The 25,712-nt window shown below is 36.2% G+C and overlaps 3 protein-coding genes across 4 annotated transcripts; all 3 read right to left on the bottom strand.

Moving 5' to 3' along the window:
* Nucleotides 1-735: 735 nt before the first annotated feature.
* Nucleotides 736-2,532, bottom strand: LOC121747197 (cytokinin riboside 5'-monophosphate phosphoribohydrolase LOG5-like). Its single transcript, XM_042141198.1, has 7 exons — nt 2,328-2,532; nt 2,103-2,200; nt 1,963-1,993; nt 1,723-1,822; nt 1,586-1,656; nt 1,365-1,508; nt 736-1,137 (listed from the first exon to the last, which is right to left on the bottom strand). Exons 1-7 carry the CDS (start codon nt 2,442-2,444, stop codon nt 1,021-1,023), a joined length of 678 nt encoding a protein of 225 aa, XP_041997132.1. The 5' UTR covers nt 2,445-2,532; the 3' UTR covers nt 736-1,020.
* A 13,462-nt stretch (nt 2,533-15,994) lies between these two features.
* Nucleotides 15,995-18,186, bottom strand: LOC121749617 (expansin-like A2). The gene is made up of 5 exons (XM_042144197.1): nt 17,924-18,186; nt 17,736-17,845; nt 17,460-17,638; nt 16,515-16,647; nt 15,995-16,447 (listed from the first exon to the last, which is right to left on the bottom strand). The coding sequence occupies exons 1-5, from the start codon at nt 18,042-18,044 to the stop codon at nt 16,199-16,201; spliced, it is 792 nt and encodes a 263-aa protein (XP_042000131.1). The 5' UTR covers nt 18,045-18,186; the 3' UTR covers nt 15,995-16,198.
* Nucleotides 18,187-19,804: 1,618 nt separating this feature from the next.
* On the bottom strand, nt 19,805-25,365 carry LOC121746501 (alanine--tRNA ligase, chloroplastic/mitochondrial-like). 2 transcript variants are annotated; one of them, XM_042140363.1, is made up of 13 exons: nt 25,193-25,365; nt 24,219-24,320; nt 23,916-24,124; nt 23,396-23,574; nt 23,021-23,099; nt 22,793-22,927; nt 22,570-22,719; nt 22,363-22,473; nt 21,361-22,278; nt 21,013-21,285; nt 20,733-20,942; nt 20,395-20,552; nt 19,805-20,318 (listed from the first exon to the last, which is right to left on the bottom strand). In XM_042140363.1, exons 1-13 carry the CDS (start codon nt 25,290-25,292, stop codon nt 19,985-19,987), a joined length of 2,958 nt encoding a protein of 985 aa, XP_041996297.1. In that variant the 5' UTR covers nt 25,293-25,365; the 3' UTR covers nt 19,805-19,984. The 2 variants fall into 2 exon arrangements, with proteins under 2 accessions (XP_041996297.1, XP_041996298.1); XM_042140364.1 differs by lacking the exons at nt 24,219-24,320; nt 25,193-25,365 and having other exon boundaries at nt 23,883-24,019.
* Nucleotides 25,366-25,712: the final 347 nt, after the last annotated feature.

Raw genomic sequence — 25,712 nt, 5'->3', positions numbered from 1 at the left:
TCCAAGGGAGGAAGGTAAGTTGATAAGTTATATTTCTCATTTACCTTCTCAAAAAAGTAATTATACATTCTTAAAAAGTAATGGACTCGAAGATAATAAAATAAATTAAGAAGGCAACAAAAATAACTAACCTTTTACCTATTCTTCTAAGAAGAAGTAAAAATACCTTCTTAAAATAAAAGAAGGTATAATACCTTCCAAATACCTTTGCCATTAGAGCATCAAATTTTATCAAGAAGAGGTAAATATGTTAATTATTTCTACCCTTTCCCATGAAGATGCTAAATTTAATTACTAGCCCTGCATTAACTTAATACATGTAAAGAAACCCAGTGGGCTTTGTGACCTGAATTAGAAAGCCCATTGACAAATACATACCTATGGAACATTTATGGAAGTAATTTGAAAAGATGAATTTTTTCTCCGTCACACCATTTTGATGCAACTTGTGTGGGAAAAGAGTGAAGTTTGGCTGCCTGCCCTACACTGCTACTCTCTCTTGTCCTTTACTCAACACAAGAAAGCTCCATTTCCAACCAAAAAAAGATAGCACTAACTCATAACTCAGCAAGCACAACAAACACCTACCTTAAACAAACTGTCTCCAAATAATTAATTCAAATAATATATAGATAAAAGAAAAAAGTAGAAGGAATAAAACGTTGCAGGCATGCTGAATCATCCTATATAGCCTGAGAGTATATTCAGAACTATAAAGCTGCATAAACCCAATCTTTTTGTTGTATTCCTCTTGTTACCTTGTTGCTATGATAGCAAGATAACCTTCAACACCACATACATATAAATATCAATATATAGAGAGGGAGAGATACATACAAAAGCATATTTCCCCACTTCCAAAATTACAAGAAGAAACTACTGTGTCCAAATTCTTGTCCTAGTCATTGTCTTTGCACCACACCATATATGGTAGGCCTCGGTTGATTAGTGCAGATACCTTAACTTAAATAAAACAAAGTCTCCCTACATTCTTTTTCTTTTTTTCTTTTCACTAATTGATCAAAGAGCAACTTCAGTCTGTTTGAGTTTGACTGGAGCAGCAGCAAATCCTACTTGCTCAATCTCAACCTCCCAATTCAACTTGGCAACTTCTTCATCTTGCACAGGCACATATTCCTACAACCAATTTCAAGAAACAATTTTTATTCAAAAAGTAATAAAAAGGGCTTAATATAATGTCAAGAAAGGCAACATTTTGAGAGCTCTTTAACTCATGAGGCATGTTGTCTTTGCCATTTCAGTGAAACATGGGATTCTTGGGAACATAAATCTTTGAACCAAATTCAATACAATTAATTATACTAGTGGAGTACATGATTCTTGATTCTGAAAATGAGGCTAACCTCCAGTTTCTGAACAAGCTCTTTTGCATTCGGTGCTGAGACAAATATGTGGCGTTGAGATGGCTTTATGAACCCATCATCCACTGCTTTGTCAATGAAGGTTAACAGATAATTGTAGTAGCCATCAACATTTAGTAACCCCACCTAATTAATTCCATCATCAACATCATCATATTAATGTTTTACACTTGCAAAAGAAAGAAAGAAAGAAAGTTTATTACAGGTTTGCGATGGATGCCAAGCTGGGCCCATGTGATGACCTCCAAGAGCTCTTCCAACGTTCCATAACCACCTATTTTTTTGAAACATTAGATGGATGCCCTTTAAAGAAATTAAATGAGTTATCTAGAGAGAGGACCTGGCAGAGCAATAAAGCAATCAGCATGGCGGGCCATCTCGGCCTTCCTCTGGTGCATATCAGCCACCACCGTCAACTCCCCCACAGTCTCCCCAGTTTTCTGCAAACCACCATTTGTTACAAATCCAATTTTTTTTTAACTTTGTTCAAAATCCAATCTTTGAAATGCCCTAGTGGTGGATATTGCTATACAACATTGTGTTCGTGAGTGAGAGAATAGAAGAGAAAGAAGAAACAAACCTCTTTGCCGATCAAAGGTCTCGGTATGATCCTAGTTGATTCAAGTAAGAAAGTTTTAGTCAAAAACAAGCGAACAAATGCAATCCCCATAAAAAAAATAGTAAAAAACCAAAATCATAAAAAGAAATAAAAACCCTCACCCAAGAACACGTCCGCCGCCGCCATGAACGGCACGCGCCACCAGTCCCATCAGCCCAATGCCGCCTCCACCATAGACAAGATCCAATCTTTTGGCAACCTTCATGCAAACAAAGAAAACCCACGTAAGAAATACTCAGAAAACGTAGAAAAGAGTAAAACTTTTTTGCTTTGAAAATACGAAAAATCGGTCTGTGTATAAAATGTGGAGAAAAGTTAACGAGTACCAGCTCCTGCCCTAGCTCAATCGCTGCCTCTCTGTAACAATCCCTTTTCCCAGAACTACTCCCACAAAACACACACACGCTTTTGAATCTCGATTTCACATTCTTTTCTTGCTCCATTGTTTTTGTTCTTTGAGAAAGTTAGCGTTGTTTTGCTCGAAGAATATGAAAACCCAGCTGCAGAGGTTGGAGTTGGAGTGTATATAAATACAATATAGAGAATAATTTTTGCTCTGTATTTTTGCTGTTTTTCCAAAACAAAATCAATAATAAATGCAGACAAAAAGATGATAAGCATTGGCTTGGGCTTGGCTACTCTATCTCTACTGCTTGGGGATTGCGCCTTTTCACCCCCAGCGTACACGTGGCGTTGACGATTTAATTTATTTTACTTAATTATTTTGTGACAAATTAAACAACTAATAGGATTATTAAATTAAATACTTATGATACAAATAATCATTGAATTTAAATGTTTCTCTCACATGAACTCTATAAACGGAATACATATTTACGTATGTAGGAAATACGAAAATAGTTATATTTTTCATTAATTTCATTCAATGAAACAAATATACTTGTTTAATTAAAATACCACAACCAATAACTGAAGAACTTATAGTATGAGCTATTGAAATTTAATTTACTTCTACTTTGAAATTATTATGTGAGATATCTTATTGTACTCGTAGTACTATTTATGTAAATTCTACACTCTAACTTTCTTTATCGAATCTCTCTATGATGAAAAAAATATGTTTAAAGCAGTTAAATTATAATTAATTTTATTTAATCAAAAAAATATATAGATCTAACTAAAATATGAAGATAATTATAGTTATTAATCAAATTAATCATGTGCTATGACATATATGTTGATATATATGTTCATGACACAATTTCGTGGATGAAAATTTGTTGGCGAACTGCAATTGTACGGTTTCCTCCAAGCAATTGAGATATAAATTTTCTTCCATTGTATTCACACTCAGGGATATCAATGCAGCCCGTAACCCGTGGGTTGACCCGAATATCCCGCCAAATATATAGGATTAGGGTCAAAAATTTCTAGCCCGATAAAATTACAACCCGATTAGTCCGCACCCGATAAACCCGAAAATCCGATGTGCTGGCCCGAAAACCGGATAAAATTTCTATTGTTCTATTTGTTGGACTCCTAATTAAACACTTTCATTGACTTTTTTATAATATACAGATAACTAAAAAAACTTTCAATTTTATATTAAATATATAAATTATATATTAATATTTTATTAATATAATAATATATATAAATTAGAAACTTCTAATTCATTAAAAAATATTTAAATTTCTAAAACATATATTAAAACATGCTTTAAAATATTTAAATTTATGTTTTATTTTGCACAAATCTCAAATATTGGTATTTGATCATGTTTGTGTTTGAGTTTAAGTATATATCTCAAATTTATCATAATTAAATATTTTATATTTTATAAATATAACTAATTTTCGGCATTATTTATTGGATTGATCGCATGTTAATTTTATCGCTAGCAACCCGATTAACCCGCTGGGCTAGCCCGAAACCCGAGCTTTTAGGGTTAGGGCCGAACTTTATAACCCGAAAAAGTACAACCCGATTAGCCCGCACCCGATTGACCCGCAACCCGAATAGGGTTTGCCCGGAACCCGGTTGACATCCCTATTCACACTTATGCATTTCTAAAAAAATAGACAACGTTTAAAATGATACACGTTAATTAATAATGTAAACGTTTTATTAGGGGAGAATGAAACTAATCTTATTAGAGAGAAAAAAGTTTTGTCGAATAAAATCGATATATTTTTACGGGACATTCAAAAATGGTAGATGTGGTCCATTCAAGATGTCCACTTTCTCGAATGACACAAAATTTTAGTAAGAGTTGTTTGGTGAAATAAGTGGATAAAAAAAACTAGTAATTGAATATTTTAATAAAAAAATAGAAGAAAATGATTTATTTCCAAATATAGAAGGTGGACATATTGAGTAGGACAAATTAAAAAAAAAATGGACATCTTGAGTGAGACGGGGAAATACTACTTTTGAAAACCAAATATTAAATTCATCCATTAAAAAATGACATAATTTTAATGTGTAATTGGTAAAAATAAAAAAAGAGGGAAAAAATGGTGGAAGTAGTATTAAAATATTATGTATGATTATTAAAAACTTTGTCATATATATTGTTGGTCTAGTTTTGATGTAGTATGACACAAAATAGTGGTAGTACGAGTACTACTCTTTTCTAGTTAAAATTAATCTAATTTTTTGAGATGGGGAGTAGTATTTAATTATTTCTTTAAAAATAAAATAACAAATAAATTACGATAAGAGATGAAAAGACGCATTGTGATGTAAAATCACATAAAAAATTAGTCTATCAGAAAACATAACACCACTTGTCCTAAAATTAAGCCTGTCTATTCCCTACTCCTACTTCTCTACCTATTTATTTAATGCAATCTGCAAATGCAATCATTTGATTCATTTAATTACTCATATACTAGTATTTTCGTGCGTGTGTGCCTCCACCTCCTCTTCTACCCTCATTTTAGTTACTTGAAGTTAAATCGATCTAGGATTATCCATGATTCAATAGATTTGAAATCAAATTTAAAAGTGCTACTCCCTTCTTTACTTGCTCAATTTCTTTTCGATTCGACAGTTAAAAAATTGTTTAAATATTTGATTAAGTGGAAAGAGAAAAAAAAATTTACAAATGACAATACGTTTTTGAGTGCAAGTAACTTTAAATAGTACACGAAATGAGATGCAAGTAGGTTAGGATGAAGAAAATAAGAGTATCACTTAAGGTATGATTAATTTAATACAGCGCCATGAGAGGTTATATTAATCTCTTTGTTTTATTAGAGTCGAGTAGTATTTATGGTCCCATTATAATCATTTTTCTTTTTATCAATAATACACTTAATTTATCTTTCATTTCACTTTTATTATCATACTCTCTACCAACTCATTTCAATCAGATTTTATTACTATATAAAGTTAATATCATCTATGCCCCATGCTACTTGAATCATTTTATTTGGAGACATGTTTGATGAGTAATTGCAAAGAGGATAAAATAAAATAGAGGAAAGAGAGTATGTAGAAATGGAAAAAATAAAAGAGCTTAAATGTGTTGTTTTTGTTGTAAATGAAAATGACTCCGAATAATTCAAAATGGTATACAATATCTGACGTAATGAGTATAAACATTTCACTAATTTTTTATATCCATTTAAAAAAATATTTTCGTGAGTATAGATATTAAATCACAAACAGAACAGAAGGAGTATTAATTTTGGGAATCGAAAATGGTAGATTAGGTTATAGATCGAAAATGGAAAGCTAAAGTAGCAGCAGCAAGGGTTTAATAAAAATAAAAAAGGAAAGGGCAGCATATGACATGTAACAAATTTCTTCACTGTTGACATAATATTTTGCTTCTGACTACACTTGACCTTTCCCATTTGGAATGTTCAAAGCTTCTGTACCCACACCTCTCTGCCTCTTAATTTCTTCTCTTTTAACCTACCATTGGAACTTAGTGTTTAATTTCTCATTTCTTACTCTCTCACTATTTACATATGCATGTGAATTATTTCACATAGAAAATACATCAAATAAAAAAACTGATCACATGTGAAGGAGTATTCATAAAAGTTGAATGAGATCGAAAAACATGCATGCACTAATAAATTATTGTGTACATGGAATCTGAACTCCAACCAAAATTAAATAAAACAGAGCCGATCACTGATTGATTGAAATTGTTGGGTCAAAGGATCACATAATTTCAACTTTATAACTGTGTATCACCAATTAATTATAGGATACAACATTTGAAGGATTTTGTTAATACTCTATCTTTTTACTTTACATTTTTTTACGTGGGTCAACTTGAATATGGGAATATCAAAACACATGTACACTCACTCAAATGTGAGACCTTTGTAGTTTGTTAATATTTAACATATCACTAATGTCCAGTAACTTTCGAAGTTATTTCTACAATTTTTTTTATACTCCATATAAGAAAAAATATAACGCCGTGTTTATCTTTCTCAGCATGAAATCGTATGTGTTGTTCACAGTGGCGGATCCAGGATCCGGAAATGGAGGGGGCGGAATATATAATATTAGCTTGGTTTAGTGCGGACATGGCTATTTTTTTGGTTATTCGGGGCGACGCCGGAGGCAAACCGAGGGGGCGGACATGGTAAAATTACATCCCGATAAGGGAAAAATAGTCGCACGGAGGGGGCGACCGCCCCCTCCTGCCCCCCCTAGATCCGCCACTGGTTGTTCACATGTTTTTCCCCCTACCATTAGTTTTCCACCTCAATTTAAAATGTGGTTTCGTACGATGCAGGGTCACTAATTCACAATTGCTTATAAGCTTGTTATTTATTTTTATTTTTATTGCATGATAATTTTGATATACTCCCTCCGTCGACCGTCCCAGATAATTTGTCTCATTTTTCCATTTCGGTCCATCCCGCATAATTTGTCTCATTTCACTTTTTATCATTTTTTTTACCGTGGACCTCATATTCCACTAACTCATTTCTACTCACATTTGATTATAAAACTAATGCTCCATCCGTTTTTAAAAAATAGCAACTATTTCCATTTTGGGTCGTTCCTTAAAAATAGAAAACCTTAGAATCTTTTTATTTTCTATTTTATGACATGGACCCCACAATCCACTAACTCTATTTTCACTATTTTTTCTCTTCATCTCTCTTACTTTACTCATTTTTCTTTTTGATCTCTCTTACTTTACCAATTTTTCTCACTTACTTTACCAATTGTGCAATAAACTCGTGTCGTTTTAAATGTTTCTATTTTGAATACGGAGGGAGTATATAAAAGTATGACTCATATTACATTAACATTTTCAACTCACTTTTCATTATATTTCTTAAAATTTGTGCCTAGTCAAGATGAGATAAATTATATGGGACAGAGGGAGTATATGAAACCACAACTACTAATCTAATTGTGGTACGGTTGTTCATATAAATATTTTATTCGGATATTACAATATAAGATAGATTTACTAAATGGGTGTGCACTGATTATTTGAAAAATAGCTCCACTAGCTGGGTCCTTATCTATTTTTAATCATGTTAGTTCGTTACAAATAAAGTCGATTCATAATAAAGTATTGTTTGTAGTCGTATGCATGGTAAAGCTTATGCGTGTGCATGCAATACAGAGTAAATAGGCCCCCCTTCTCTTTCTCAACGTTAAGAATCAATCTGTCGTTCCTCAATACTTTGTCCTAACAATCTAACCATATTCAACATATACTTTCTTCACTCATTACGCACAAAAATTTCTAACCGTTTGATTGTCTGAATTACTAATTTTTTAATAATATATAGTACAAATCTAATACTCCTTATGTCCCATTAGAAATGGGACGTTTTCCTTTTTGATATGTCTCATTTAGGCCTGCAAATTTAGACCTCGGGTTTCGGGTATACCCGATCCCGACCCAATACCCGACGGGTTTTGGGTACTCAAAACCCGTATTAGGGTACCCGACTAATACCCGATTAATTAGGTATTTGTGATAAATATTTTTATTTAGTATAAGGCCTATGGCAATCTAGAGTAAATTTATTTAATCACATGTAGATTTATGCCAAAAATTTCTTTATTTTAAAATTAAGTAGTGTCTATTTGTCTAATGTCTATTATATACTCCATATATATAATCATAGAATCATAATCTAGAGAAAGCTAAAGCATTAGAACTGAAGTTTAGACTTTTAATAATAGTCAATAAATAGTATTATTGTGTTATTTTTAAGAGTGAACTACATAAAAAGTCTCCGACAGTTTCCATTTGTGACATTGCAGGCCCCTAACAAAAAAAATATCGCCACAAGACTCTAACCTTAAACATAATCACATATCTTGTATTTGTAGCCAATTTTCGGACCAAAATACCCAAATGCCTTGAAGGGCATTTCAATCATATTACCGCAACTTGCAGGCCTACTCTGCACACACCTACCAGACTTGCAGACATTAGCCAGACACTTTTGTCAAATCACCCTTTTTGTGTCGAGTTAATAGAATTGTAGAGCAATTACCTTATTTTCAGATTTTGGATTATTGAAATTAATTTTTTATAAATGGAAAAACAATACTCCTAAGTCAATCAGTACTACTATTATGTGACATTTTATTGAAATTAAATAATGACTCCTATCTATATAGCTGAATAATTTTTATAAGATTAAATCTTAAAAAAATTATTAAACCCAGCGGTATAAAATTTTGGAGACGGCGGTCCGATGTAGATGTGCGTCGCGACAACATTGTCTCTCTCCCTGGAATGGTATACAGCGGAGCTGTGGGTTTCTTCCCTTGAAATGTTGGTCTCTTTGCTTTGTGGCGATTCAGTTAAGAAAAATCAGTTTGTTTAGTTTCGTGTAATTGTAGTCTCGGGAGAAATGAGATGAATTACCGAAATAGCCCTCCAGAAGAATCGGAATCTGCGTGGCCTCTGTTGTGCCATTAGTCATCCAGCGTTTCTCCACCATCATTTGCCACTGCCATTAATTATTATTGCTACTTCAAAATCAATCGAAAAAATTATATTAAATTTAAGTATTAGTTATGGTTGTACCATATACTCATATACTTTGATTTGGATTAAATGTGGTATATGATGTGATGAACCAAAATGTGAGTTTATATATTCATTTTAATTTTCATATTTAGAATCTTACTCAACACATACTTGATCACATAATTAATTCAAGACATGCATGCACAATATCAACAATACATTATATGTATACCTAAATATTTATTTGTAGGACAATTGCAAACATTATTAAACACGATGTTTTTTCACAATTTTTTTAAGCAAGGAGATATCAGAATTGAAAAATACTCAACTTCATTTCATTTTTGCAAAAAACATCAAATACTTTTACAGAAACATATTAAAATATGATGTGAACAAAATATGTCTAATCGCCAACCCAACCATCACTTGTGTCAAGAACAATAGAAGTCGCAGCATGCAGCAGACCACCACTATCAGAATTAGGGATGTCAATCGGGCCAACCCGTTCGGGTTGTCGGGCCATTCGGGTACGGGCTATTCGGGTTATGATTTTTTCGGGTTATAAAAGTTCGACCCTAACCCTAACCCTTCGGGTTTCGGGCTAACCCACCGGGTTATTCGGGTCAATGCGTATTTTTAATTCTTTTAATATTTTCAAAAAAATAATACGTATTTTAAATTTTCTTTAATTATATACATATTTTTAATTAATCATTCAACAATGAAATATTTATTTTTTATTTTCTTTAATATTTTTAAAAAATATTAAGTTATTTAAATTTAAATAACTTATTCATTACATAATTATTTACAAAATATCTATCAATAGTATGTTTATGTTTATGTTTATGTATTTAAAATATAAATCAACACTTTGTTTCAAAATTCAAACGTAAATCAATTCGTAGAAAATTAAATAAAATTTTCATAACGTGAGAGGTGCATAGTAGATGTAACAAAAATATTTTGAATTGTTAAAAAGTGAATTATCAAGATGCTAGCTAATTGGAGTAACTCTAAATTTTCTTGAATTATGATTGGTCAAATTTAATTTATTCCAGCTGTAAATAAGTCAAATAATAATTTATCTTTGTTTTAAGAATCATCAAAGTACGCATAATTAAATGACGAAGCGGCGTCAAAACACTTTGCACTATTATATTGGAAATATACTAAAAGAAAGCTTTTACATATGAGTATTTATGAATCCATGAACCACATAGTGATTTTTTTCGTGATCTTTTATAGTCGGTTGACGTATTTGGATTTTGCATGGTTTTAAAGGGTTGTCTTGGATGATTTTGATTATATTTCTATATTTTGGTATGTTTACATGTTTGTTGAGAAATGATAGAAAATGGATTAGAAAATGTACACAAAATATGTGGATGTGCAGCAGCCTTGTTAGAGTCAATGTTTCTCGCAATTTTGAAGTCTGATAAACCTCTAATACATATCATTCTCTTCGTCTTCGAAAGAGCTTCGCGTGGATATATTGCACACCTCAATCGGAGCTTTGTAGAGAAAGTTATGACCGTTACAAAAAACTGCTCACGGTGCAGAAGCCTTCAACCCGACGGGCCGACCCGTAATGGGTCAGCCCGAATGGCCAGATTTTAAATTCGGGCTGCGAAATTACAACCCTAACCCTGTATTTTTATCGGGTTATTCGGGCCGGCCCGCGGGTTCGGTTTACATTGACATCCCTAATCAGAATGTTCACTGAAATGACCAGAATGCCCTTTTAGGGCTTAAGGGCAATATAGTAAGAAAAAACGCGATATGTGATTATGTTTAAGGTTATGGTTGTCTTGCGATATTTTTTTTGTTAGTGGCCTGCAGTGTCACAAAGGGAAACGTCAGAGACTTTTTATGTAGTTCACTCTATTTTTAATAATATCGATTCTTATCACAATATAATTTAGATAAAAGAATAAATTTGAAATACTAATTTCGGGTTTATGGATACCCGATTAGTTAGGTTCGGATACCCGCACCGAGTATTAGGGTACCCGAATTCACTTACGGGTCAAGTGTTGGGTATGGTATTTTTGAGATTTCGGGTTCAGGTATCCGAATTTTTGGGTTGGGGTACCCGCGGGTACCCGAATTTACAAGCCTAGTCCCATTAAGAATGAAACATTTCTAAAAATGGAAACAATACTCTCTCTACTTTTTTATCTCTTTTATTTTACTCTCTCTTCATTAACTCACAAAACAACACTACATAAAATCTAGTGCCGAAAAACAAATATTGCATATTTAATGAGACAGAAGGAGTAGTACTTCATAACCTACATCGGTTTACAATATTATAATTTAAAATACTAGAATAAGAGACCAAAGTTTATGATTTTTGAAACTAATATCCCTATATAATTCTTAGGGTATCCGCTATAGGGGCGGCGCGCCGGCCGCCCCCAATCCTCCGTCGCCGCGCTATAGTGTAGGAAGCGTCCGCCCCGAGGCGGACGCATTTTTTGGGGCAGACGGCCATTCGGCGAGAAGGGGGCGAGGACGCGCCGGGAGACGACGAAGGGCAATATAGTAAGATAAACCTTAAACCCTGAACCCTAAACGTGCCAGCAGCGTCCGACAAATTTTTTTATTTTTTAATTATTTTCGAAAATTTTATTATAAATACCACTCCTCCACCACCCATTTCACACCCATTTCACACTCTCTCCATTAATTCACTCTCTACCTTTTCACTCTCTAAAAGTGCACGGTGGAGACGACGAATCACCCAGAACTGACGAATCGGGATATGGCGGATATGGCGGCTATCCTTCCAAGCCGTGGGGTTCGAGTCCAACTCCTTCTCCATCTCAGCCGTGGAGGTTGAGTCCCACCCCCCCTACAGGCCACACGTGGTCGCCGACCTCCCGGCCGTGGCAACAGACTCAATTTCGAGGTCAGGCCTCTTTTTCAGAGAAATTTGGGTCGTTCGGCGTTTGGAGATTACAGACCCAACCTGGACGCGCTTAGCCATCCGCGGCCGGAGATCCCTTTCCAATCCAACCAATCTCCTTTCACCGAAGCGTCGGGACGCACTAGAGACGATGATGGGTCTGCTCAGTCCGGGCGTACCGGATACGCTCGTTCCGACGAGAGTCGGCGGGCTCGGTGGGGCGGGTGTAAGCAGAGGTGGCGGCGGAGGAGGAGGCGGCAGCGGCGATGGCAGCGAGGCAACGGGGGCCGACGGTAAACGGGCCACGCACTACACCAAAGCGGAGTCCATTGCTGTGGTGAGGGCGTGGGATGCCGTCACATCGGACCCATAGTGGGCACCGATACGACCGAGCCGAGCTTTTGGAAGCGCGTCCTGTTGGCATACAACGAGTTCAAGCCGAGAGGCGCCAAACCGTGTGGCGAGTAACAGCTCTGCAAAAAGTGGTCTAGGATTCTAAGGGCCACCAAGAGGTTTGCGGGCATATACGAGAACAACCTGCTCACTGCGGAGATTGGCCGAAGCGAAGCCGACGTCAAGGCTCTGTCGATGACCCAATTCAACACGGAAGGCTGGCCGAAGTTCACCATGTGGGAGGAGTATCTCGTTCTCTAGCACTGTCTGAAATTCAGGTCCATCTGTGCGCAAGAGCGGGGCGAAGCGTACTAGACACAACATAGCCGGGGACTACAGCAGGGGGAGCGGCTCGCAATCAATCGACCTCAACGACGCCCAAACCGAAGAGCCCTCCGCTACACACTCTAGGTGCCCACGCCCTCCGGGCCAACAAGCCTCTATCCGAAGCGCTAGAGGGGCTGCAGGTGCCTCCCGCCTCTCGTCGGCGGCGTTTGGATCGCGCATCTCACAACCCGCCCCTATACCGCCATCCATGGCCACTGGTTCCCATGAGGTATTGAGGGCGAACCTAGATGCACAGTTGATGAAACAACTGCCGTTTCTACGAGACCGCAGCCGACCCGATCACCAAGTGTATATACTACAAGCTCATGCGTCAGATCCGGAATCAGCTGCGGTTGTCTGAGGATGCGGCGGGGGGGAGGGGGACGAGCGGCGAGCGGCAGCGGAGAAGAGAAGGAAGAATCCGATTCCGCCACCGAGTACTCGGTGGCGGTGTTTTTATTTGTATTTTTTTAAATCTTTGTTGTATAATTTTCCCGGTTCCATACTACAACGAATATTTGGTCCCAATACTTTTTTTACATTTCAGTATTACCTCGGTTTCTAATTATTTATATTCCGATAATTTTAATTACAATTGATTTAAAATAAACGAAAAATGAAATAAAATGAAAAGTGGCTAAAAAAGTGACGGGGCTATTGGAAGTATCCGACAAATAAATGAGGCTGTGGGAAAAAAAGTGACGGGGCTATTGGAAGTGTCCGGATTAAAATTGACACCCTTAATTTACTTATTTACTTTGCAACGAGGCTAAAACAATTGCAATTATCTATACTCTGTATGCTACCGATTGCAAAAATATTTATATTTATTTATTTATTTCACTTATATTTAGCTACATAGAATATCCCCTATAGTCGTACGTATAGCATGATTTCGTGGGATAATGTCGTAAAAATAAAGAGAAAATTAATGAGAGGGCAAATCAAATTATAATTGTTAGTACAACAATCATTGCGGGCTGCAGAATGAAGACTGACCGATAAGTATTCGTTTAAAGGAAAGATTAATTGTTTACTCCAACTAAAACACACACAAGGTTTGGAATTTGGATTGCGAGTGAGAGAGAAGAGTGGTGGTGATGATGATGGCGGTCGAGCAAATCATAGGGCTGCGCGCTTTTATGTTTTTCCTAGCGGCGGCGGCTGCCGTGCTCGTCCCTTCCAAACTCCCTTCTGTCATAGAATTAACTCTGCATTAATGAATTCGTTTCCCCAAATTGTAATATTAATATTATTTTATTATTCTGAGGGCTCTAATTTGCTTATGCTACACACATTGATTTTTAGGTGTCCTAGGCCATGCCTTTATTAATTTTCGACTCAATGATGGCCATTTATTACCTTTTCATTTGAAGTTTCTTTTCTGTTTTATTCTTTTTTTAATTAGATGCGTCCATGTGATTTTTTTAAATTTTTGATAATACATTTAGGCTTTATCTTCGATTACTTTTTTAATCTGATTTTGATTTTTGACATATTTTTTCTAAATTATTGCAATAATAAGAATGTGATTTATATGTGTATAATTCCGTGATTAGTACAAATTAAATTTTCATTTCCGTGATTAGTACAAATTAATTTTCCATCTATAATGTAGTATTCCATCCGTCCCAGAGAAGATGATCCATTCCTTGGATGTCACGAGAATTTATGTAACTTTATTTTGTGTGTGAAGTGGATGGAGTAAAGTAAGAGAGATACAATAAAGTAGGAGTAGTGCTAAATGGCCATATTATGGCCAACCATAATATTAAAAAATTATTAAAATTTTGTGTAATTAATGTAGAATTGATGAAATTTATGCATCTAGAGAGTAGCAATTCTTTAAAGACTAATATACCCTTAAATATTAAATACTAGTTATGTAGAAGTAAAATAGATTGTAAGGACATTATATTTATAAATATTATTAAGTGACACAATATACTTGTACGACAAAATTGCAAGGAGTCTTATGTTATAAACAAATTCTCTATTTAAGTATATAATTCAAATTCTCTTTTTTCAATTTACTATTCTTTGTTGACTTATGCTACAGTCAGTTTGAAGTTACATTAACTGAATTAATCCCAAATGATAATTATGAAAAATAAATTTATTATTTTAATCAATTTTAACTACACTAGTAATATTTAATTCTAACAACATAATCTATCGTAATTAAAGACATGCATTGATAATGAAATTTACACAGCAACAATTGTTTAATCTTCCCATAATTGGATAAATTCTTTTAATTAATAACTAAAAAATTAATTTTACCAAATTTTTATTTAAAATACATTTAATCATAATATTCAAGCAACGTATAAATATTAGTATTAACAAAAATATTATTTTAATATTTTTCGAAGAAGTATACTTCAATATTAAAAATGTAATATCATATTTTGATACTATGAAATAATTTATTATATATGTATAATATTCATAATTTATAGTATATAAATTTATAATATAATTTATAGTATATAAATATTATTATTGATTTTTGTAACAAATTACTCAAGAAAAGAGCAGAATAAATAAATTAAAAAGAAACTACAATTAAAGACTAAGGGTAGTATTGTCAACTGAATTAAACATTAAATGAGACAATTAAATTATTAATATTCAAAAATACCTATATTTACTGAAATGCCATTTATGGCCAGCCACATTATGGCCACATAGCTTTACCCATAAAGTAGAGAGAAATGTGTTACCATTTTTAGTAATAGATCATCTTGGTTGGGACAAACCAAAATGAAAGTGAGTCATTTTTAATTGGACGAAAGAAGTAGTCTCATTGTGGATATGTCCATTTTGTATTGTAAGAAATTACACACAATTTAAAATATTATTTTATGGAAACCTTTTAAAAATACGTGTCATTCAACACACTACTCCCTCCGTCCGCCATTAGAGTCTCATTTCTTGGCGACACGTGTTTTAAGAAATGTTAAGAAAAATGAGTGTAAAAAAGTTAGTGAAATATGAGTCTCACTTGTATATATTAATTTTAAATGAAATGTGAGTGGAATGAGTTAGTGAAAGGTGAGATCCTATTACTATTTATGGTAAAAATAAATCGAGACTCCTATTTACAGACGGACTAAAATGGAAAAACGAGACTTCTATTAGTAGACCGTACAAGTTTGTGATACATCAGAAAAGTAAAACCTAATTTATGAGATTAATTAGATCGGGGCTAGCTCGAAGCTTGTGGACTATATCTAAAAGTTAGTGTTTTGGCCCAATGGGCTCTCATAATTTCAAACAAAATATTATTATTCAATCAACTAAGCCGCAAGAGCTCATTTGATAGGTTGTATATAAGCGATTAAATATGATAGATTTAATTAGAATATTTCTATTATATGACATCTAATTTTATTCTCAGTAAACCCAATAACGAAGAAGAAGAAGAAGAAAAAATTCACCCACTAAAAAAACTGTAACCCAATAACAAGAAGGCAAGGAGTCCAAAAGAAAATGTATTAATTTCTCTATCCCCATTCCTAATTAATACTAGTACTCATAAAATATAGTATCTGAAACTACTGCTAATATTCTACTCATCCAACTATTAAAGCAGTTATATGGAGTAACTAAATGGTTTAATGTTTCCAGGAGCCATCATCACAAATCGCACAACCCTCTTGCGAGATATCAGTAATCTGGATTCCGGAATCATAAATCGCGGCGTTGGCCCAATCAGCTGGAAGCACGCTTTTAGCCCAATACATTTTACCATCGAAACCCGCTGTCACCACAAACCGCAACTGCAACGCTCCTTCTGGAACCCTACTCGTGTCCCAAACTGCCCCATAATTCCTAACCATGAAATTCCAATTTGGAGACCCCACCTGTAAAATTAGTGTTACATTATTTAAAGGGTATTTAAGTTGGATTTATTAGTGGAATTGAAGAAACCTTAGCAACGTCCATAGCTTCGATTTGGGTTTGGCCTCCTTGATATAGTAATTTGATTGCCAAATAGTGTGGCTTCTGGCTCGATTCCTCTACTCGGACTGCCATATTCTTCTTCTTGTAGTCACATGGCACTCTATTTTTTTATTTTTGGTCAAAGTATATTTACAAATTAAATCATTGTAATAAATGATAAGCATGAATAGTAGTATATAATCAATTAATCATGTATGTGAATGCGACCGTTGAATACCAAAAATATCCGACAACTATGTACTGCATTTATTATTCACTACTTTTTCAACATTATACTAAATCATGTACAAAATGTAAAATTCAAATCAATAAAATTGGGTAATTGTGACCCGCATAAGCCTAAAACGGTCCATACAACTCAAGTTGATTATTGGGCCAAATCCTACTTAGCTAATCCATATTGTTTGTGGTCATTATTAACAAAATCACTCTGCAATAATTCATATTGTTTGTGACCCGCAGCGCCACTACTAACACTTATCCATTTAAGAAAATCACTCTGCAACAGTTTTAAATAATTCTACATCTCATATTTAATTTAACGTCATTATTACGGGATTTGTCTACCGAACCTAAACAATTTAATAATCCACAGTTTCCGACTATGAGATTAAATAGTCTCTAATTCACTAGTAGAATTCATTGCATTCCATTTCCTCTTTCCCATTTTAAATAGTTCAAATTATTAACAAAGAAAACCACGGTTTTTGTTGCAATAAATGAAACGAATCCTACTTTGAAATACACTTTTTAATAACACTATTGGCTTAGTAGTATTATAAAACAAAGAACTATTTAATCAGAATAAAAGTAATATAAGAAGTAAATTTTTCTAGACATTTTCAATTTTGGGACTAATTAAATAACGATAGAGCATCACATATGGATGTTGGTAAAGATAAAGGTAGTTACCTCCGATATTGGACATTAGCGAGGCCAAGTTTGAGAAGCTGAGGCACCATTCCATTATTGGCCATCGCCGCGAAAGCTCGGCTGCTTAGGACGAAGTCCGTCGCGTTGTCGTGATTCCGGTCCGTCACCACCACCGTCGCCCCCTCTTCACTACATATTTTCTTATCGTCGCATCGAATCTGCCAAGCCAACATATATCAATCAATTATCATATACATACACTAGCAAAATTAAGATTAGATGAATTTAATTTAATAAATAGATAGGATAGCGTACTTGAAAACAAACGCCGCAGCCAGCTCCGTCTTTGTAAATGGACGGAGCTGCCGCGGCGATGCGGCCGTGGTTGAATCCGGTTGCCAGGGAGCCGTAGCCGCAAGCTCCAGCTGCAATTTTTGCCACATACTAAATATATTACATATAAATGTAAATTAATTGAAATATTAGTATATATAGTTAGTTACATTGAAGAGCTTGAGCTTTGGAGAAGAAGGCGACTTTTGATTGGTGCACGCAGCGATCGCAGGCAGCTGCAGATGAAGCCAGAAGCAGAGCTACTAACAAGACAAAACCAATTGCAGCCATGATTTGCTAGACTTTGTAGTTAGTATGTTGTTTTTCACTGGTTGGGAATGGAATTATGCGATTCAAGTGCATATATAGAGGAGAATATTGAAAGCTAGAGAGAGAGAGAGAGAGAGGTGGAATACAGGTGTCAGAGATTTCAAAAAATAGCTGGTAGGTTAGTACTACTATATTGGATATATATATTGGGAATTGCTGATGCAGAGTGAGAGTGATGATAGACACACCAAATTGCGCTATCAATATCAAAATAGACCAAACGGAAACCCATTAGGCCATCCACAACGCTGTTCCTATACCGTTCCTAAACCGTTCCTTAAACCACTATTTGAGGGCCCCACTGTACTTTTTTACTCCATTCCTTAACTAAGGAACGGAACTTGCAACCCTCGTTCCTTAACCGTTCCTTAACCGTTCCTTAAATTACTATTCATTCAATTTCATTTTTTTTAATTTCAACTCAATTCAATTAAAAAAACAAACACATTTTATTAAAAAACACACAACATTAAAACAAAGTTACAACTTAAACTTAAAAAAATAAAAAGCACACAATTAAAATCATAAAAAAATAAAAGTACACAATTTTAATAATTTCATCCGCCAAAGTTTGCCCAAATGTGCTCAATTAGATCATGTTGGAGTTGGGTGTGGGCGCTAGAGTCGCGTGTCCTTGCACGAATAGATAACCGTTCTTGTATAGACGGATGCGCTCCACTTCGAGGCGGACTACTTGCGGTTGAGCTTCCGGGGGATTCGGGGTCGAACCAATTTCCCGCCTCGGGTCCTTCCGCCTCCCGTCGTCGATCTTCTTCAAGTGATTGTTCCAATATTTGACGCATTTGTTCATAAGGATCCATTAGTTTGATTAAATTTGGGAGAAGGAAAATAGAGTTGATTTGAGATGAAAATTGGGGTGGAAATAGAGAGAAATAGATGTGTGTTTGTGATTGAAATGAGTATGAAATAGGAGTATTTATAGAGTAAATAAATAAATAATAATAAAAAAAACAAACGGCTATAAAATTAACGGTCTCATTACCGTTAATAAAAAATTTTTTTATTTTTTTTTATTAAATTCGAAATTTTTTTTTAAAAAAATGAATTATTGCGTCATCGGGACGAAGCCCACTCGCGGGGCAGCGAGTGGGCTTCACGCGTCGAATGGGAGTCCGCCACGTCGCCTCGGCGCGTGGCGGAACGTTTCGTTCCGCGTTCCGGAGGAACGAAACGCGGCACGGCATGGGAACGGTGGCGGCACGGAATGGCGACGGAACGCACGCTGCAACGCGTGCCGCCGCGAAACCGTTCCTCCGGAACGGCATAGGAACGGCGACGGCACCGCGTTGCGGGTGCTCTTAAAAACACTGACTTTCAACATTATTCATATATTGCAAAATCCCTAGTCCAACTTCTCTACTGAATTTTAATAGTAAAATTCTACTATTTTTGTATAGTTCTAAATTAAAGGTAAATGCTATTGATTTATTATTATCTGAAATAGATTTAAATATGAAATCATAATTTAGAAGCACTTCGTCCTTATTTCATCATAGTCTAATTCTACTATTAATGTCATAATTAGGAGCACTTGCTTGTAAACAAAGAATATTAGTAAGTGTTATCCAATATACGAAGTGGACGGTGTGAAAGTGAATGTCGACGCACCGACTTTCCCAGTCAAAAACAAGACATTTTTTGCGTGTGCGCGCATTTATTAATATTGTTGACACTAGTTTCCAAAGCTTTACTCATCTATATGTAAATCCACTTTTGCGCAATACAATGAATGGCTAATTTTATATTGTAACACATGTCACACCATAACAAATGTTTCTTACACTATAATCAAAATCTATCCTTTGCTTCTAACATATAAACATCCATCTTTAGCATAAAGAATATATTCCCGCACTCATTATTATGCTAAGCAACATAACTCAAGTTGCTTGACAAAGGGCGGAGACTAGGTCGTCCCGCGCTTTCTCAAGCGCTGCCGGCAAATTCTCCGGCTCACTCCCGCCCGCCTGAGCAAAATTAGGGCGCCCCCCGCCTCTCCCGCCACATACCTTCGCAATCAACCCCACAAACTTCCCCGCTTGCAACCCGAGTTTAACCACTCCCGGAGAAAATGCAGCCACCAAACTCACCCTTTTTTCGTCCGGACACGATCCCAAGATAACCGCTGTTGGATCTTGCAGATTGCTCACTAGATACTCGGCTGCACTCTTCAATGCATCCGCGTCAATGTCCTCCATGCTCGACACCAGCACTCTGCACAGTAGAGAAGTTTGAAAGTAAGATGAAGGCCAAACTTTTTTTTTTCTCGAATAGACAACACATTACTTACGTTATCTTAGACGAAGATCCTACTGTGAATGCGCTGCTGATGATGCTTGATGCTTTGTAGATTGCTGCTTTTGCACGAGCAGAGGAGACCTCGTTCCTTGCTTCGCGTAAATCCTTGAGAAGATTGTTCACTCTAGCCGTAACATCTTCTGCATTTACCTTTCACAATGCACAATAAAAGGACAAAATATGAGTATAAAGAGTAGAGAAACAGTGTGTATGTGTTGGCCTAGCGGTAGAGTTGATAATGCATGAGTCTGCAGTCGTCTCAGGTTCGAGTTTACGTCTTTAAATAATGTGGCAAATACCAAAACAACAAATAGCTGAGAAATAGCATACTTTGAGAGTAGAGCAGAGCTGCTTCAGGTAGTTATCTCTGGTGATGACATACTCTATAAATGCGTCGCCAGCCACGGCCTCAATGCGTCTGACCCCCGATGCTATCCCTTGCTCGGATATTATCTTGAAACCGCGTATTTCTGAGGTGTTCTTTACATGTGTGCCACCACATAGCTCCATGGAGACACCGGGAACCTCCACAACGCGTACCTAATGGTGTTTTCGTGTTACAAAATAAAATTATCGAACAATCTAAGTTTATGGTAGTAGAGAACAACACCTCTTCTCCGTATTTTTCACCAAACATTGCGATAGCTCCAGCCTTCTTAGCTTCAGCCAGCGCCATCACTCTTGTTTCAAGGAGCGTAGCCTCTCCAATCCATTGATTGATCAGCAATTCGATCTCTGCAATCTCATTCTCGCGAAGAGGTCGATTGAAATTGAAATCAAACCTGAGGCGATCAAACGCCACCAAAGAACCGGCTTGAGAGGTTTCGTCACCAACCACTTTCTTTAGAGCAGACTGAAGGAGATGTGTGGCAGTGTGATGGACCTGAAAGAGAAGCAAATACGGTCAATCAAATGGCTTCAAAATCACACGAGACGACACAAGTGAGTAAACTCACACCTTTGCTCGTTGCCTCAAGTTTGCATCGACTTCAGCTTCAACTTCTCCACCCACATTGATTAAGCCTTTCACTACAGTTCCTTTGTGAACGAATATGTTGCCAAGTGACTTCTGCACATCTTGTATCTCCACGACAGCTTCCTTATTTTCCTGAGCATCGGTAACATATAGAAGCCCGTGATCCCCAATTTGCCCTCCCGATTCAGCATAGAACGGGGTTCTATCTAGCAACACTTCGACTTCATTTCCCTCAGAAACCTCCCCTACTGGCTTACCATTTACTAAGAGACCCTCAACCACTGCTCTAGTAAAAAGTGTGTCGTAGCCAAGAAACTTGGTGTCAGGAATGTTATCCGTCAACTCCACTCCATCTTCAACAGAGAGCTTTACCGTGTTGTGTGCAGCCTGCGACTGGCGTCTCTGATTCTCCATTTCCACATCAAAACCAACCATATCTATACCAACGCCGCGTTCCTCAGCAACTTCACTAGTTATCTCCACTGGAAAACCATACGTATCATATAGAAGAAACGCGTCCTTGCCAGATATACAAGGCACAGTCCCATTTCTCTGTCCAGTCGACAATGCATCAGTTAAGATTTCTTCTAGAAGCTTCTCTCCTCTCTCGAGTGTCTGAACAAAGCGAAGCTCCTCCCTCTTCAACTCCTCAAGGATGCGGGGAGTTCGTGTTTTCAAGTCTGGATCAATATTGGTGCTTAATTTGATGACTTCTTCCGCTAAAAGTGGCAAAAACGCACCTTCAAGGCCTCCCACACCGTCTCTCCTAATACCTAACAGCCTTCCGGTTCTTACTGCCCTCCTGATCAGACGACGAACCACATAGCCTCTTCCAATATTTGATGGGAAAACACCATCTGATATAAGATAAACTATTGCACGCATGTGGTCTCCAATTATCTGGTACGAAAAAAATAAAAACCGGTTCAATCACTCCATAGACAAGAAATATCAATGAATATGGAAACGCCACCAATAGCGTACTTTAAGGTTCGTTTTTGCAGACTCATCTGCAAGTGAATACGACTCATATGCCAAATCCGCAGCCTTCTTGATAATAGGAAAAATCAAATCAGTTTCATAATTATTTGGAACCTGCAAGAGAGAAAACGAGCGGTTAATCTTGTGAGACACTCAGACACAACATAAAGTACTTGAACAAGTTGTTTCTCTTCGGTTCAGCAGACTTGCCCGTTGAAGAATGCGAGCCATGCGCTCTAACCCAAGCCCAGTATCAATGTTCTTCTGTTTTAAGGGCTCGAGTGATCCGTCTTCCTTTTTATTGTATTCCATAAAAACGAGGTTGTAGAACTCGATGAATCTCGAATCATCTCCAAGATCCTGTAACAAGAGTTGTATAAAATAACATGGCAAAAAATGAAAATTTTCTGTCCTAATTAAGATAGCTGCTTACAACATCTGAATGCCCTCTCTCGGGATGGAAGTCGTAATAAATTTCAGAGCATGGTCCGCACGGACCAGTCGCTCCACTCGTCCAGAAGTTATCCTCTTCACCGAGTTTCTTTATGCGGTTTGCTGGAACGCCCATCTATGAGAACGAAATATAACAATTTCATAAATTGATACGCCTCTTAAGAATTCACAAGTAGATAGATCTATAAACAAAAGAGGTTCTACTAACCTTATCATGCCATATTGCAAAAGTTTCATCGTCATCTTCATACACACTGATCCATAAATTTTCAGCTGGTAGTCCAAACCTATATGCAACAATTATTGCACAAGATGAGCTTAAAATGATTTGAATACAGACATCAAAAACTAAATTTAAATGTCATAAAGGAATTAGAGACAAGAGGAAACTGATGATTTTATGAATAGGATTTTCAAAGGTAAGAAGGAACAAAGACGGTCTCTTGGTAAGTTTAAGTCATGCACCATTTCTGTATGATTATGATGAAACACCTATGTAGGCTAAGGTGCAATCGAAATTACTCTCTCTCTCTATATATATATATCAGTAGAAAGCTTTGATCAATCATCATATGATACATACTCCACTGTTGATAGCTCCCAGGCCCATTTTATAGCCTCTTGTTTGAAGTAATCTCCAAAGCTAAAATTCCCAAGCATTTCAAAGAATGTCTGATGTCGGGAGGTTCGACCTACATTCTCGATATCATTTGTTCGTATGCATCTCTGAGAGGTCGCAGCACAGGGTACTTCTCGAGGCACCTGCAAAATTATCAAGTAAACGTCGAATGCTAGTTAGCAAACACAGGATCAGTCGTATATTCAATCTAAAATCAGCATAAACCAACATAGGCTTTGAAGGTAACAGAGCAAGAGCTTGAAGGCTTGCTAGAAGGAAAAAAGGTTTCGTAACTTGAGAAGAAACAATGACACAAACATATGCATACTTGCAAACGTGCAGACATACTCATATACAAACAATCACATGGTTATTAAAAGACCACCAAAACCTCGGATTTTAAGGATTTCCTGGTCATATACTATAACCTCGACTATACATACTCACGAACCTAACAGAAAAGCTGAGGAAGCGTGTATAGAACCTTCCCGAGGAAAATAGGCTTGAACTGAAGCATTCCAGCAATCGTTAACAAAATTGTTGGATCCTCCGGGACTAGAGAAGCACTCGGGAGAATTTTGTGACCTCTCGCAGCATAAAACTCAAGAAATCTTCTGCGGATGGAGTCACCACTCGTGGAAGGGTCCAACAGTTTTTCTTCCACTAACTCCCCAGTCAAGGGCTGAGCTGAAGCTGAAAAGAAAGGGAACCAATATGCATTTTGTGTAGTCGTTCAGAGCCATAAAATACTACAAGCATTCATCAATAGATGCAAAGAGATATTTACCATTTGCAACGAGCCTTTTCGCGTGGGAACGCCTATAGCTCAATGAACAAGGATCAACTGATGCAAGAGATTGCAAGGTGAAGCCTCTGTAATCTCTACTACCTGTATTGAATCATTTCAAGTTACAATGTAAGACAAGGAAAAAGGGAACAATACAACTCTTAACCAAAGAAGCACAATATCTATATCCATTTCTAAGTTCTAATCAGTAATAAGGGATATTGGCATCTAATATCATGAAACTTTCAAAAAGTTGGGTTTTTTCTCACGAACTTTGAAATTGGCAAATAATATCACGAACTTTACCCCGAGTTTGTTATTTCCCATCAATAAAAAAATCATGACTATATTAATAGATTGAAGAACAAATTGAAAGGTGTGTTTCAAGAAAAACTATTCTCAAAGATTGAAAAATTTGAAGCTCTTGAAGTTGTTATCGATAAATTACGAAAAAAAATTCGTATCATGATATTATTTTCCGGAATTTTTTCATTGGTGGGAAATAACAAACTCGGGGTAAAGTTCGTGATATTATTTGCCAATTTCAAAGTTCGTGGGAAAAACCCAACTTTTTGAAAGTTTCATGATATTAGGTGCCAATATCCCCGGTAATAAATATCACTTTAACCACATGTTATAACATCATAAATCCAAACAGAAACTTTTTCATACACTGGTTTAATTTAAATTGATAGAATAAACAGTGTCTAAGCATATGCAAGGCTGCTTTCAGCTAATATTTGAAAGGAAAAATCTTAACTAATCAAGAATGGGGAAAATTTAACTGAATAAAGATGAATAAAAATTGGATCATTTTCACTCCAAATATCATTTAATATCAGATATATAGAAACCCCAGAAATTACAAAAAAGAGAAATAGCAGCAAATCCAACAAAATTCAATCTTGGGTGGAAACAATGAACAGTAAAAACACACCCAACACACCCAGACAAAGATAAGAGGAAGAGATTACGAGAGGCGAAGGGAGAGTAGAATCTTGATGTCGGAAATGGCAAGAGGAATTGAGCGACATGTCTGGTTTGTAGAGAGAAGGGCGGCTTCAAGCTCGCCATCTCCCTCTTCGACACTCTTCACCGTACAATGTGCTAATTGACCGTTATGTAAGTTGAAGTTGCAACTCTAGACACAGAGGATAAGCCTTTTGGTTTTAATATCCACACAATTAACAATCAACTAAAAGATGAAAAAAAGAAAAAAACTTTAAAAAAAACACACTTAACAATTAACTATAAAAAAAACCTTTCAAAAATACAAACTAACAATTCTTTAAAGATTTTCTAGCGTTGCTCAAGATCAAATAACTACGTAAAATTTCTCTCTCTCTCTCTCAAACTTTGAGATCAATACATCAGGCCATCCACAACGCTGTCTCTATACCGTCTCTTAAACCGTCTCTTAACTACTATTTGAGCACTATTTGAGGGCCCCACTGTCCTTTTTTCCTCCATCTCTTAACTAAGAGACGGAACCTG

The sequence above is a fragment of the Salvia splendens genome, chromosome 9, assembly GCF_004379255.2.
Source record: "Salvia splendens isolate huo1 chromosome 9, SspV2, whole genome shotgun sequence".
Classification (NCBI taxonomy): Eukaryota; Viridiplantae; Streptophyta; class Magnoliopsida; order Lamiales; family Lamiaceae; genus Salvia; species Salvia splendens.
This window is presented reverse-complemented; position numbering and strand designations above follow the sequence as displayed.

Coding starts and splice junctions, on each gene's coding strand:
- LOC121746501 (XM_042140363.1), bottom strand. CDS start 25,292: ATGGCGAGCTTGAAGCCGCCCTTCTCTCTACAAACCAGACATGTCGCT. Junction 23,575..23,915: donor AGCCTATTTTCCTCGGGAAG/GTTCTATACACG, acceptor ATAATTTTGCAG/GTGCCTCGAGAAGTACCCTG. Junction 22,720..22,792: donor AGAGAGGGCATTCAGATGTT/GTAAGCAGCTAT, acceptor CTCTTGTTACAG/GATCTTGGAGATGATTCGAG.
- LOC121749617 (XM_042144197.1), bottom strand. CDS start 18,044: ATGGCTGCAATTGGTTTTGTCTTGTTAGTAGCTCTGCTTCTGGCTTCA. Junction 17,846..17,923: donor CAAAGCTCAAGCTCTTCAAT/GTAACTAACTAT, acceptor CAAAAATTGCAG/CTGGAGCTTGCGGCTACGGC. Junction 16,648..17,459: donor GCTAATGTCCAATATCGGAG/GTAACTACCTTT, acceptor ATAAAAAAATAG/AGTGCCATGTGACTACAAGA.
- LOC121747197 (XM_042141198.1), bottom strand. CDS start 2,444: ATGGAGCAAGAAAAGAATGTGAAATCGAGATTCAAAAGCGTGTGTGTG. Junction 1,657..1,722: donor TTGCTTTATTGCTCTGCCAG/GTCCTCTCTCTA, acceptor TCAAAAAAATAG/GTGGTTATGGAACGTTGGAA. Junction 1,509..1,585: donor TTGGCATCCATCGCAAACCT/GTAATAAACTTT, acceptor GGAATTAATTAG/GTGGGGTTACTAAATGTTGA.